Raw genomic sequence first — 15,104 nt, 5'->3', positions numbered from 1 at the left:
TACAATAACCGACGGTGGTGGTCGATTGGGCGGTCCCAACCGACCGTCGCATAGTCCTAATGAGGCCACCTTTCAAATGCATGACCATTAGCTTCAATTCAACTTCAGGACAGGACTTGGTAATGTTTGCCATGACAGTTCTACAAGTTTAATGCAGCTTTTTCTTACAACATGAATCTATGTTACAATGCAAAGATGCAAATTAAGTAGCAGACACCTTGGCAAAGCATGCTAAAATCAACCATGTTCGTTTTGTAGATTTAGTACCACCCTGAATGCTGCTATTTCCCAAGTTCAAATAGGATCATATGTTCAGCTTGTTAATGCTCTAGGTTGTTTTAGATCATTTTTTTGTGTATAATTTAACTTTGGGAAATGGTATTGAATTATGTGCCACTCATTATTTTTGAATTAATCCCAATGGTCCTTTATTGCTATATTATCTCTTAACATTTCCATAATTGCATTCCAATGTGTAGTATTAATTTAAATAGCAATATTTGTAAGTTTGCTATATTGGAAACATGCCTTTTTCATTTATGTCTCCACACATTCCATTCCATTAGCATCTATTCATCTTCCTTTCTATCATGCATTGTTTGTTTAATTTTACTGTTATTGTATTTGTCACAAATCTCACATTAAAAAGAAATGAGTTTATAAGTAAGAGTTTTGTTTTCAATTATTAAAAACATGTTTTTAAGTTAGAAATGTGATCCATGACAAGCAAGCAAGAGTTGGATCTTTCTTCTCGACGGGTGAAAGAGTCCGTATAACAAGAACGAGTGGTATAGAATATCATAGATTTCATATTAGTGATAGATTAATAATAAATAAGGTCTTTCCTACATCAAATAATCTGGTCTTTTGGGTATATATAAAATGTGGATTCGTGACTTACTAACTATGCCAACTGTAACTCCTTATTCATTTAGCCTGGCAACTGGTGGGAAATGAAGTAATCCTTCATTGCCAAAAGCAGCAAAAAGAAAAATGTAAAAAGGCAGAAATATTTGTGCCTCTCATCTCTGACCTTTCTTCACAGCTCAGTCAGCTCCTCTTCATTTCATTTTCCTACTTAATTTGGTTCAGTCATTGCATCCAAGCTTGCTTCACTGACTGCTGAATGGCATTACCATTTATTTGCTTCCAATTTGATTTTGGCAACACAATTAAACTGCAGATAAAGATCATCCCAAGGATAATGCATATATCAGTAATTAGCTGCATGCATATATTTCTGGAAGATGATCAGCACTCCCACAAATCAACACAAGAAAGAAGTTTCTTGTCATTCTAAAGAAATTAAATTCAAAGACTCGTGAATAATTGGATTCATGTATACATTAATAACGAATCACATTTTATCGAGATTCATTAATATATTATAAACTTCATGTTTAATGTCTGTATGTGTCCTTATCTTGTATCTTTATATATAATATAGTTTGATGAATGCTTCACTTAGCTAACATCAGAGTGAAAAAGGTTTCAATCTTCTTGGCTCTGTAAATGGCACTTAAAATAGATTCAGTCTCTCTTAACCCTCAAATCATCATCCCTGAAACCAAGTACTTTTGAGAATGGCCTGGTTTACATCGGAAAACTGCAGTGAATGGCAAGCACAGTTCAAGGCTCTCCTCAAAGGCTTTGATCTCATGGGCTATGTCGATGGCTCCAGCCCTGCAACTGTTATGATGAACGTATGTGCATGATAATTTAGAAAATAAATTATAAAGGATGATAATTTTTTTATTTAAAAGGAGATTCGACTGTTAATCTTAAATTAAAAAGTCATGCATCAATTATTAAATTAAATTACAGACATATAAGCATAATGAAGTTGATTCACGATCAAGTATTCTCTATTTGATTAAAAATAGCAATAACCACTTTTGTGAATTCATAGACTTTCTAGTTAAAAAAGTTGTCCTTTTGTGTTTTCCGTCTTTTCCAATATGACAAATATTATTTTTCCTAACCACAGTTAATCAATTCGTGAATAAAGATCTATTTAATCCAAATTAAAAATAAAATAACTTGATTGAATATAATAAAAATTTTATTTAAAATTTTTTGAATAATTTAAAAAGATTTTAAATATTTTTCTGAAAAAATGAATGCATCCTAGCTACCTTTTACGCCCACCAAAGATGATGGTGTTTGATACAGCCATTGGACTAGTAATATTCATATAGATTCATGAATAATTAGGTTTATGTATATATTAATAACAAATCACATTTATTAAGATTTATAAATAATTAAGTTCATAAATATATTACGAACTTCAAGTTTAATATCTATAAATATCCTTATCTTGTATCTTATGTAGAGTGTAGTCTAATGAATGCCTCACTTAGCTAACATCAGAGTGAGAAAGGTTTCTATTTTATTGGCTCTGTAAATGGCACATAAAATAGATTCAGTCTCTCTTAACCCTCAAATAAAAGCTTCAAATTTATCTTCTTTTTCAATGCAATGTTATCATTTTAACCTAATTTGGTTTTTTTTTTAATGTAATTTCACTATTTAATCTTTAAAAACAACTAAAGATGGTTAACCATTTAAATAACAATGTAGCATTTGCCTAAGGTTAAAGAAAAAATTCTTCAATTAAGTAATCCATCATTGCCAAAGGCAGAAGCACAATGGGTACAGGACTGATGGTACTAAATTTGATTAAATTTGAAAAAATGCATAAGTATAGAGACTAACCGGATCATTTGACTTCATTCCTTTTTTTTATTAGATTACATAAATACATTTATACTACTTAAAAGATGATTACAGACTAAGACATTAAATTCAAAGACTCTTACTAATATTCATATAAATTCGGGAATAATTAAGTTCATGTATGTATTAATAACGAATTACTTTTATTTAAATTCACAAATAATTAAGTTCATGTATATATTATTAACTTTAAGTTTATTATCTGTATTGTGTATCCTTACCCTGCAACTTATATATATAATGTAGTCGGATGAATGCTTCACTTGTCAAATATGCAAAGCTATCATCGCAAGGAAAAAGGGTTCTTCTTGGCTCTGTCAATGGCAGCAGCCAAACGTAAGTCCAGGTACAACATTCTTAGATAATGGCCTGATTTACATCAATTCTGCTGCTCTACTCTCACTGAAGCTAACAACGTCGAACTACAGTGGTTGGCGAGCGCGGCTCAAGGCTCTCCTCCGTGGCTACGGTCTTATAGGCTATGTTGATGGCTCCAGGCCGTGTCCTTCTCCGCTTCCACCTTGTAAGACGTGCTCAGGCTCGAGAGATACAGTCTATGAGCTATGGAAAAGCCAATACCAGCTCGTGTTAGTAGCCATTTTAGTATAAAACTCTACTAGCAAATCTTTGGATAGCCATACTGCTCTGAAGGCAAATATATATATGTCTATATGTCCGTAATAAATATGGGATCCAAGCCCTTATGGGCAATCCTTTCATTCTGGCATATGCTCAATTCTCAACGATATTAATATCTTGTATGAGGTTTCTTCTTCCAAAGTTACAAGCCAATTGACATCTTATTTGGAAAACGAAAATTCAAATCTTAATTTTAAATTAAAGAATCATACATCAATTATTAAAAATTTACGATTAAGTAATCTTATCGAGGGGAACCATTTTTGTGAATTCTTGTACTTCCTGTAAAGGACGTACTCTTGGGTTGGAGCAATGGACTTCTTTTTGTTATCAGTTTCCATCCATCCTAAGAGCCAGGACAATGTATTAGTATTTGCAAGCCACATTCTAAAGAATTTAGAGACAGTGAATTAAAAAGGGTGAAATTGAAGAAGCTTTTGACCATATTTGCAACCCACTTGTGAATGAATTGTTAGCATTCAATTCAATAGGAAAGTTTAAATTAAGAATAATGGTAAAATGTAGCCTTGAAGCAAATTCTAGCTTCAAATTTATCTTTTTTCAATGTGATTTCACTATTTAATCATTTAGATAAGAATGTGGCATTTGCTTCTTTTTTTAATGTAAGATTTTTATTTTTTATTAATTTTTTTTAACACTTTTTGGTAACTTAGTTGCAATTCTATTTCTTCAGGTACCTTTTAAATGCATGACCATTAACTTCAATTCTCAACGTCAGGATAGGACTTGGTGATGTTTGCCATGAGGGTTCTACAAGTTTAATGCAGCTTTTTCATACAACACGAATCAATGTTACAGTGCAAAGAAGCAAATTAAGTAGCAGATACTACAATCAATGACGAATTCAAGATTTTACATGAGAAGTGGTTAAAGAATTATTGCAAACATCTAATCACAGCAGAATTCATTATAATTATACTTACCAAGATTAGATTGAATTATTTTGTTAGACAGTAAGCAGAGAATTTACAGCAGACACCTTGGCAAAACATACTAAAATCAACCATGTTCATTTTGTAGATGTAATACCTCCCTGAATGCTGCTAATTCCCAGAGTTCAAATAGGATCATTTGTTCAGCTTGTATATGAAATAGTTATAAATTATGTGCCACTCGTTATATTTTAGTTAATCCCAAATCCCAATGCCCCCTTTATTGCTATATCATCTCTCAACATTTGCAGTCCAATAATTAAACTTCAGTTAAAGGTCAGTGATTTAACTGCAGTTTAATGCATATATCAGTAATTAGTTGCATGCATGTATTGTTGGAATATGATCGGCACTCACGCAAATCAACACAAGAAAGAAAGGTAAGAGAAAGATACCAAGTCCAATATGTGATAGAATTGGGTTCATGTATACATTGATAATGAATCACATTTATCAAGATTTATGAATTATTAGGTTCAAGAATATATTATAAACTTCAAGTTTAATATCTGTACATATCCTTATCTTGTATCCTATATATAATGTAGTGTGATGAATGCTCTACTTAGCTAAACATCAGAGTGAAATCGGTTTCCATATTCTTGGCTCTGTCAATGGCAGCTAAAATAGCTGCAGTCTCTCTTAACCCTGAAATCATCATCCCTGAAACTACCTACTTAGATAATGGCCTGGTTTACATCAGTGATGCTGCCCAACTCTCGGGGAAGTTGACATATAAAAACTACTGGACTTGGCAAGCACAGTTCAAGGCTCTCTCCTCCATGGCTTTGATCTTATGGGCTATGTCGATGGCTCCAAGCAGTGTCCTCCTGCAACTGTCATGAAGAACAACCAAGCCGTGAGCAACCCAGACTATGTTTTATGGCATCGCCAAGACCAGCTCGTGTTGCACGCCATTTTAACATGTATATCACAAGATCATCTTCTGTATAAACTTGTTGCAAAAAAAAAAACTGGAGTCGAGACTGCAGAGGCAGCTTGGAATATGATTTCAAGGATATTAGAACAGTATAAACCATAACTATTTTTCTCTTCTGATGATGAAGACCCATTTCTTTTACATGTCATATGTGGATGTTAGATAGTTGGCATCAACTATAAATAATGTGGGTTCGGAAAACAAATATTTTGCCTCTGACTGGATGATACATCTTGAATTGTAATTTGTTTTCTAAAACTGTTTAGCGTTTTTCAATTAAAATTTTGCCTATTTCATTTAATCTTTTTTTCAAAGTTATAACGAAAATATAAATAATTTTTACTTAAAAAAGAGAAATTCGAATTATACTATTAAATTAAAAAATCACGTATCAATCACTAAATCAAATTATCAGATCCAGACTCATGTAGATGATGATGTTAATTCAAGTTCAAATTAATCTTTTTTTTTTCCATACAATGTTATTACTCTAATCGTATTTTTTTCTTAATATAATTTCACTATTTGATCCTTCAAAAACAAATGATAATGTTAAACTATTTAAAATAATCGTGTGTCAGTTGCTAAAGGTCAAAAAAGTATTAAACTCTTCAAGACACTTTAAATAAATTTCTATATTTTTATTAAGTTTAATTAAGTTCTTATATTTTTATTTTAAATCAAATAAACATTTAACATTAATAATTAATTAATTACTATTAATTAAAATTGCTGCTACATTAACATAAAATATTAACTTGTCATTAATAAAAAGAGACATTTCCATGTGATCACATCAACATAATCAACGTAAAACTGACAATTATTATTTGACTAATGATAATTAATCAACCATTATTAATAAAAATTTATTAAATCTAAAATGAAAACATAAAAACAAAATTAAATAAAATAAAAAAATTTATTTAGATTTTTTTAAATATTTTAAGAATTTTTTTGATACCATTCCAAAAAAGATGAATCTATCCTAGATGATTGAAGTTTGGTAAGGCCTCTGGACATTTCTCCTAATGCAGTTTTCTAAATTTAGCTAAGCTAAAATATTAAAAAAAAAATTGAAGAAGAATTGAAAGAGGAAAGCACATGCATTCAGTGTATGAATGCTATACAAACAATCTTAATCGTTAGTAATTTCTTATGGCATTTACAATCAGTTTTTTGAATACAAAGCCCCGCAGCCGCAGCCTACTTACAAAGAATTCAATCATTTCTACCAACCGTCACAGCGCTTCTCTCCTAGAGGGGAAAAAGAAAAGAAAACCAAAAAAAAAAACAAAGATACATTTACAGAGAAAATTAAAGGTGCCCAAAGCCAAAAGATTGCGTGAACAAATTACTACACACCCCCGCAAACTAAAACAAAATTGAGGGCATCCTTACCTTGCTGCCTTACCGGTCTCAAAAGCCGAAACCTGGAATACAACAAACTTCAGATTCTGAAACCCTGAATCCTTGAATCCGGCAGGTCAATGAGCTAACCCTTCCCTCCCCACACCAACACTAGGTTTGTCGACCAAGGGGACGTTATACCGCTGATATACTCTAGCCCTGTTTGCCGCCCACCACTGTTCTGCTTGCTTTTCACTGAAACGCTTCCGACTGCAGTCATGAGAACAATCACCGATAGTTAAATGATTGAGAACTGTGGCTTGTAAGCAGCACAAGCAATAAACAAACTGAATACAACACTACTAACAAGACACATATTGGTTTAATCAATGCCTTTAATTGATGTTCTAATCCTTTTTCCCCTATGCATTTAGTTCAGACAGTGAGGTCTTGGAATCTTGGTCTTGGTCTACTCTTGAGTGCAAAATGTGTATGTAAGAAAAAGAGAAGAAAGTTGAAAGCGGCTATAACAAACCTGAACCGAACACGCTTAAGATCTTTAACACCTCCAGGCAATGCAACAAGGGTAATATATACACCAGGCTCATCTTGCTCAACCCATTCATCCCCATGTGTGGGTTCAACTTTTGTAGTTCTGTTCCTATTCCTTGCTGTTCCATCCAAATGAGATACTTCCGTGTGAATTGAAAGGTGCTGATTACTAGATCCTGAGCCATTAGAGATCACAAGGCTGTTTGATCCATTTGAATCTATTTCATGGCAACTCATGGGACCACCCAATTGCTCATTGCCTGCAGAAGAAACATCCCGAGGTGGAGTTGAACTAGAATAACAAAAGGACGGTGAATTGCTGCTTCTTGCTGCTCCAATTGGTAACCTTTCAGCCATATCCTTCAACTGCCATACATGAGCAAACAAGTTTAAAATTTAGACGAACTCTGATCTAAGCAGTTTACTTTCGCCACATAATGAAGTGATACTAACATAATTAATTGTCAATAAATCAGGTATAGGAACCCAAAATTCAGTGCTCAAGATTGAGCAATAATTAAACAAGCATGGGTTTTCTAGCAAGTAGAACCTCCATATATAGGCATTAGGCAAGAGTCTAACTTACTTGAGCAGTGAGTGACTTTATGACTTCCTTTGCGGCTTTGCTTTTTGCAGTCTCTTCTGCTGCTACTGCTATGGCTTCCTTCAGCTGTTTAGTTGTTCTTTCCAGCTCAACTTCTTGAAGTTGTGCCTTGCGTGTAAGTTCCTCAACCTACATCAGATGGCCAATTAGGTGCAGCCAACAAACTTAACAACCCTATGTACAAAAAGTGAAAAAAAAAAAAGACTTGAAGAATTATTCTATTCCATTCTAGCATTTAACTCTAGAGCTTCCTTGCTACTAACTTACGGGCTGTAAACAAATAATGCTGGAAAAGAATGGAACTAAAGGCAATGTATGATCTAACAAGAGAAAATTCCCCTACAGATAATTTAAATTGTAAAAATACCTGAGTTCTTAATTTAACTACTTCTTCACTTAGACCATCATTTGTCCTTTTAGCATCATCCACAACAACTTTCATTGATGCAAACCCTGACAGAGTTGGTGTTGGTGTTGTAGCACGAGGTGGGCTAGATCGTCTAGAGGTAGGTGATGTCGCTCTAGATACAATCCGTGATCCAGGAAGAGAAGCTGAGAAAAATTTCTTGGATGACCCAAATAAAGCATTCGAAGTTTTGGAACTGTTTGGCGGAGCACATTGAGAAACTCCATTCGGAAAAGGTGAAACTCGAGTGCTATTAAAATCCAATCTCCTGTTTCTTTTAGAAGATCCACCTTCCAATTCTTTAGATGATTCAATGGAACCATTTCGACTGAGTTGGGCATGGGTTCTTGAATGCAACTTCTCAGTCTTCTCAACACCTTCATTTAGTCCCTGATTCATACTCCCTCTTCTACTCAGAGCATAATGGGTTGAAGAGTTGGTTTCAGAAGCTTTTGTGAGTTTGGCAAAACAATTATCACAGACACGAAAAGGTTTGTTAGGGTTTGGTGCCATGGAAGCTTTAAAAGACTTCTTACTGCTGCATGAATTGCAGAATACGAGTCCACAATTGTAACAGTTATGACGTTTTCTTTTGAAATTGAACAAAAGGCGGCAGCCAGAACATTTCGATTGATCAATACTGGAGACTGACTTATGAAGACAGATAGCTGCAGTAAAACTAGTGCCACAAACAATACTCTTGACCTGTTTGTCTTTTAGAGCTTCAACAAGACATGGAGAACTTCTATCATCAGTATCCCCATGACCTAATCGTCCATTTGCACCCTTTCCCCAAGTGTAAACTTCAGTTCTTGAAGTTAAAACAGCAACATGGTAAGCACCACAAGCTATTTCTTCCACAAAATTCTTTGTAAGCTTTCCCTCAACACGGACAGGGTGTTTTCCATCAGCTTGAGAATTCCCCAATTGCCCATAAACAGGGCTACCCATAGTATAGACATGGCCATTGGTTGTTAGTGCAACAGTCATGCTGTGCCCACAGACAACACGACAAAAGTTAGGCTCAACCAGTGCAGCAACACAAGTGGGCACCAATCTAGCTTCCTTGTCACCATGACCAAGACGACCTTTATCACCATCCCCCCAAGTAAAAAGTTTTCCTGAAGAGCAATTACTGGAGCTCGAAGAGCCAACCATAACTTCAACAACAGCAGCAGTGTGCCAAACACCACAAGTTGCTCGCACAGTGCGTAGGCCCTTAAGGGACTCCACTTCCCTGGGTACAGAAACACTTTTACGATCTCCATGTCCTAAAACACCAAATGTTCCATCACCAAAAGTAAATAATTGTCCGGCAGAAGTGACAACAGCTGTGTGCCATGGTCCACAGGACACTGATGAAACATGTATTCCCTCCAAAGGTCCATTTAATTTCTTTGGAACCCATTGACTTGTTTCATATCCATGGCCAAGTAAACCAAAATTGCAAGAACTACCACCCCATGAGTACATTTCACCAGAAAGTGTTACAGCACAAGAATGGTACTCCCCACATGCTACGAGTTCAACATTTATATTTTTAAGAGAATCTATAAGTTTTGGATGGGAGACATCAGAATCCACACCATGCCCCAATCTACCACCACATTCCTCTCCCCAAGAGAAAACCTCTCCTTGCTTGGTTACCAAAGCAGCATGTTGCCCACCACAAGCTATGTTCTGAACATCCAAAACAACAGCAGATTCCAAAGCTTTAGGCAGAAGAGAATCCATCTTAACACCACAGGAATTTCCAATTCTATGTATTCCCCCACCCAATACACTGTCACCAGTGCCTTCACCCCATATAAAAACATCCCCTAAAGCATCACCATCATATTGACCAGACCCCTGACTTGAGGAGCTTACAGCACTTGATAAACTAACTCTGAAAGCATCGCCATTCACACCTTTCATGCGCCCAGCTGCTCCATCTGAGCCTGCTGATGACAGAGAATGGATTGATCCACAAGCAGATTCTGAAGGATATAACACCTTCGGAGGCACAGAATACAACATTACATCAGATAAAGCCTTCTCTAAACCAGTTTTAGGAGGACTCTCATGTGGAGTATGAAGGCGAAGGGGATCCATCCCATCCTATATCAGGAACAAGAGAATTCACTCACAAAATATATAAAACATTGAAGTACAGCACAGAAAATCAAGGAATAAAAAAGACCTTCTGTGAACTACCACCGCTACCAAATGGCGAGCTCAGAGGCGAACTTCTTTGGGTATGTGCTCTAGGACTAGTAGCTTCAGACGAAACTCCATCACTTCTTGATTCAGCTCTTCCTTTCCGATGATGACCACGTGATATCAGTGCCTTTAGACCTGTAAACCAGACTTCAGCTTCATCTTTATCCTTGCAAATCTGGTACAAAAGAGAAGTTGGATTCATGGACTATAAAAATATTTTCATCCCAAAATTTGGTAATTAATCAACACTGAAATGATTAAGCATGTATGAAGAACCAAACTACTAGAAATTAGATGCAACACAAGTCTAGCAAGGAATAAAACGGAATGCTTACCAAATCTAGTGACCTATCATTATATATAAGAGAAAATGATTGGTATTCTTTTTCAGGCCGAGGATACCTCTGAAATATTGGCTGCAATAAGCAAAGTAAAGAATGATCAAAAAAAATTCAAAACACAACAGAGATACTACTTTGATTTTCTTATCAGTAGAATGAAAAATGGAATTGATTAATGAACTCCAGCATTGAAATCTTTAGTTAGAATCAACGAAGTATTCCACCTCATTAAAATTCTCACATCAGAAACGGGAAAAATAACCCCCCTCATCTAAATGCATCTCTGTCATAACTCAGCAGTCATGCAACTGGAACATGTATACTATAAATATGAATTACTGTCAACAAAACTATTACATTACATTGCATTACATCTCCGGTCAGTTTTGGTTTGCATAGCTAAATGCATGAAACACAGTAATCTACCAAAAGGCATACCATGTTATTAATACCTGTAATTGGGAATTCTGACCCAACCAAGTACACATCATTTTAAATCTAGAATTTTGCCAGTGGAAAATACAAGCAAACACATACCCGCAATTCAAATTCAGGAAAAGAATAATCTCACTCAAAAATATGTGAAAGCAATAACCCTAAAACATTGCATAACCATTCTTGAGGAAAATTACTTGAACTTATGTAGGCTTACTCTTTAGTGCTGGATATAATTGACACACGTAACAAACAAGAGGCGCAGAAAAGTGTGACAGGGATAAACTTACTGTTCGCTGACCAGGTATGATTCTGGAGACATGGCTTAGTTTAAGGTATTTTTCCTCCTTTCCAGAGATCCATATTAGAACAGATTCATCCTGAAAAGAAACAAGGAAAAGACATGTGGTATGTAGAGTTTGGAATAGGTATATTACAGTAGGTTCTCAATGCATACAGCATCAAGATAACTGTTCTTCCAGAAAGAAACAAAAGAAGTGACATGGGCCAACAAATTTCCATGTACACAGATCACAGTAGTCTTTTGCATCTAGTCTGAAAATATCATTCACAAGTTGGACAAATGTCATAGACCATATATAATTGCTCAGAAAAGCAGCATAATAAAGAATAACAAAGAATATTATTAAGGTAACCCAACCCAGGACTGTTATTCCTCCTTTAAAATAGTATTCTTTTTTCTTCCCAGAACAGTTATACGGGTTTTGTATGTCTGATTTTTCTCTCATGCTCACTATAACCCGATAAACTTCACACACATTCTTATCAAAGCAAAGAGCTCACTGAATCTGACAGCAAAAATACCTCAAAATCCAGTATAAACATAGAAATGCCTAAGGATAAAAATTGTGCACAACCGTAATTCCAGCAAGTATCAAAGCCCTTATACAGAGTCCCCTCATTACAAGCTTAAAGGTTCACTTCTAATCATTGGTTGATCTTCAGTGATACAATAACATACATGTCTCCATGAACAATTTCCAAGTTTCTCATTTGTACTGAAACATATGACTCTTGTAAGCAATGTTACTTATAAGGTCGAATCCTCAAACCCATTTCTAAGGCTTTCCTTGGTAGGAAGGATGGAATGATTTTCAATCTAATAGTTAGGTGTGACAATCACTTTCCCACTTTCTAGCTTAACCATTGGATTAGAATATTTTCCTTCCTACTTTCCATCCTACCGACCAAGCAAAAACTAAGTGCCCAATATGTATTCAATATGCATATGTTACAACAAAGATTTAGAGTAAAACAACTTTTAAGCAACATAACCCACCACACCTAGTTGATCAGAAACAGGCAATGTCAAGAAATATTAGTAGCTCACATGTGTGAATGTGAAGCCACCATTTTGTTAGAAGTTACCTTTCTTGCATGCCTAACATATAGGAAGCTCAGGTGGCCATAACATGTGACTTGTTTGGGTTTTTACAAACATTTTCCTAAGGCTTTATGAAACTGTGGGTATGGAGGATTCTAAAATTTTGTGAAAAATTATTCAGAAAAAAAAAATAAAGCAGAGGTTCATAAACAAGAAATTTTATTTGTATTAATCTGAACTCTGGTAAACCAATCTGCTCAACACATACCAAAACCATTCCATCACTAAGGAGAGATCATATAACACCCCCTTCCCCAAGACAGGTACATCACTAATTTCTATTATTCGCTTTCAGTACAATAGTCATCCATCCAGACATCTAACATAACACAAAGTAATAAATATCATCTAGTTTTCCAAAAGCAAAGAAACATAGAGCTAGTCGCATACACAGATGACTTCTATGCAGCAAAGCTAAATGGAGATGGAGAAATAGTTAATAAATAGCCACCTACACAACAGTCAAATTTTCAGATTTTAAGTCACATAAATAAATACAACACTTAACACATGAATCTTCAAATACATTTGGTCTTACATTGGACAGCCTGAAGGGACAAAATTTGGGCTTTCCTCTACGACCATATTTGAGCAATGGCGCTCCTTTTTTAAGGGCAGTGATGGCCTGTGGTAATACAAAAATAAAAAATATGAATTAAAACATAGAAAATCCAACATGCAAATTGAATTTCAGACTGCTGGTTGTAAATCTATATAAGAGGAATTTATTGAGGAAATAAAATAAGATCACAAAATTAATGCAAGAATGAAACAACAAAAATGGAAAAATCAGTGGACATTACACTTTTGCTTAATGGGGGAGTCCACCAGAAACCAAAAATAATTCTAACGGGAGAATGACAATACATTTCCATGCTGTTTTGATTTGATATAAAATTTATGAGAAACAATGATACTGGAAGTCAGATTTGTTTCATACTGAAGCTTCAACTAAGTTATGACTAATTGTGCCAGTTAATATTGACATAATTCAATATTTTACTTAACATGGCAACACAGAAAAAACTCATACAATCTAGATGATCTATTTCACATTTTTCTCAAGCAATGCATTGCAATCAAGTTTCATATTACTTGTACAAATTATACCTGCATAGAGCAATCATAAAATCAATATTTGGCTAAATCTATTCCCTAGTTTAGTTTTCTTTTCTTCTTAAAGTATGTTTTATCTTCTTCTTTCTTTTTCTTTTACACAAAACGAATTCTTTTTCCTCATCAATTGGGGGCTGGCAGGGCTAATGGGTCATGCCATCCCCAGCATTCAAATGCTACCATTCAGTTAATATATATTTATATATCATTCAAACAAGAAATTCAAATTTTTCCCACATCATTGTAGTAGGTAACAACCATTCCACAGAACAACAAAATCAAAACCCACCAACCTACAAACGAAGTCAATCCAACTCCATTATCCAAATAAAAAGAAAACAAAAACAATTCCCAATTAGCAACACACTTAACAGCTAGCAAACAGAACTTACACAACATTGCCCATAATAATAGTGATACAACATAAACAATATCCAAATTGTTTGCAGTCAACAACCATTTTCCATTTTCCACATTGTCAATTAACAGCACAAATAATCAAACAAAACTAACACATTATATCAGAAGAAAGTGATAGCATACGTTACTCTATCTAGCTACATCCAATCATTTTTCTTTTATAAGAAAAAGTAATAAATAAATTCTAAACAAAATCAAATAAACAGTTTACCAACTCAATGTCCCTCTCCGGTACACCCGCCACCCTCGACTGCTCCGCCGTCACCGCAGCCATCCTTTCCGTCTTCAGCATTTACTAATAACTGACTTTTCAACCAAACAAACCCTACTCAACTCCATCACTTCCCTCAATGCAACCGCAAACAAACAACCAAAACCTCTTTTGCTTTGGCTCTCTCTCTCCCCCTTTTCAACGCACTTGGTTCATTCCAAAAAACCCTAGCTCGATCACAGCTAACCCCGCATTTCACATTAGCGACGAACTTCGAAAATCTAAACTCGAAAAGAGAATTCCTTCAAAAAATCAGGTTAGAAGCAACTTTGCAGTTCAGTTTTAAACCAAAAGACAAAGTTGAAATCGAAGAGACAAAGAGAGATTAAAAAATATATTTAAATTTTTTTTTGAAAAAATCGACTGAAACTAGGGGAACAAAAATGGCGACTAGGTTGGTGAAGCAAAAGAGACAAAGAGAGTAAAGGTGGAAAAAAGGTGAAGAATACGAAGATTCTCTTTCCACTTTCGTTTTTCCTTTCCCTTTGTTTTTTTTTTAAAGTCCGTTTGGCTCGAGGGATTCTTTTCGAGAAAATGAGGGAAAATGCGAAGGAAAAAGAAAATGAGAGAGAGAAAAAAGAAAAGAAAGGCTGATCACCTGAGAAAGGCACTTAAGTGGAGGAGGCGAGCTCTTAAGTAGAGAGAGAGAGAGTGAAACTGTGACAGAGAAAGAATCTGATGGGAAAAGTTTGTTGAAAATGATTGATTTGTATTGAATGCGGTAGAGTTTT

General features: G+C 35.0%; 1 protein-coding gene across 1 annotated transcript; it reads right to left on the bottom strand.

Moving 5' to 3' along the window:
• Positions 1-6,389: 6,389 nt before the first annotated feature.
• Positions 6,390-14,962, bottom strand: LOC110426228 (PH, RCC1 and FYVE domains-containing protein 1-like). Its single transcript, XM_021441404.1, has 9 exons — positions 14,314-14,962; positions 13,105-13,191; positions 11,452-11,541; positions 10,721-10,801; positions 10,366-10,560; positions 8,145-10,283; positions 7,760-7,906; positions 7,157-7,539; positions 6,390-6,891 (listed from the first exon to the last, which is right to left on the bottom strand). Exons 1-9 carry the CDS (start codon positions 14,392-14,394, stop codon positions 6,759-6,761), a joined length of 3,336 nt encoding a protein of 1,111 aa, XP_021297079.1. The 5' UTR covers positions 14,395-14,962; the 3' UTR covers positions 6,390-6,758.
• Positions 14,963-15,104: the final 142 nt, after the last annotated feature.

The sequence above is a fragment of the Theobroma umbraticum genome, unplaced genomic scaffold, assembly GCF_002168275.2.
Source record: "Theobroma umbraticum cultivar Fairchild unplaced genomic scaffold, ASM216827v3 scaffold_55.0, whole genome shotgun sequence".
In the NCBI taxonomy this organism is placed as follows: domain Eukaryota; kingdom Viridiplantae; phylum Streptophyta; class Magnoliopsida; order Malvales; family Malvaceae; genus Theobroma; species Theobroma umbraticum.
The sequence above is the reverse complement of the archived record's forward strand: the minus strand, read 5'-3'. Positions and strand labels throughout refer to the sequence as shown.

Excerpts from the sequence above, each read along its gene's own strand:
- LOC110426228 (XM_021441404.1), bottom strand. The coding sequence starts at position 14,394 with ATGCTGAAGACGGAAAGGATGGCTGCGGTGACGGCGGAGCAGTCGAGG. Across the intron at positions 11,542-13,104 it reads GTCCCTTCAGGCTGTCCAAT|GATGAATCTGTTCTAATATG; the intron begins GTAAGACCAAAT and ends GTTTCTTTTCAG. Across the intron at positions 10,284-10,365 it reads GCGGTGGTAGTTCACAGAAG|GATGGGATGGATCCCCTTCG; the intron begins GTCTTTTTTATT and ends TTCCTGATATAG.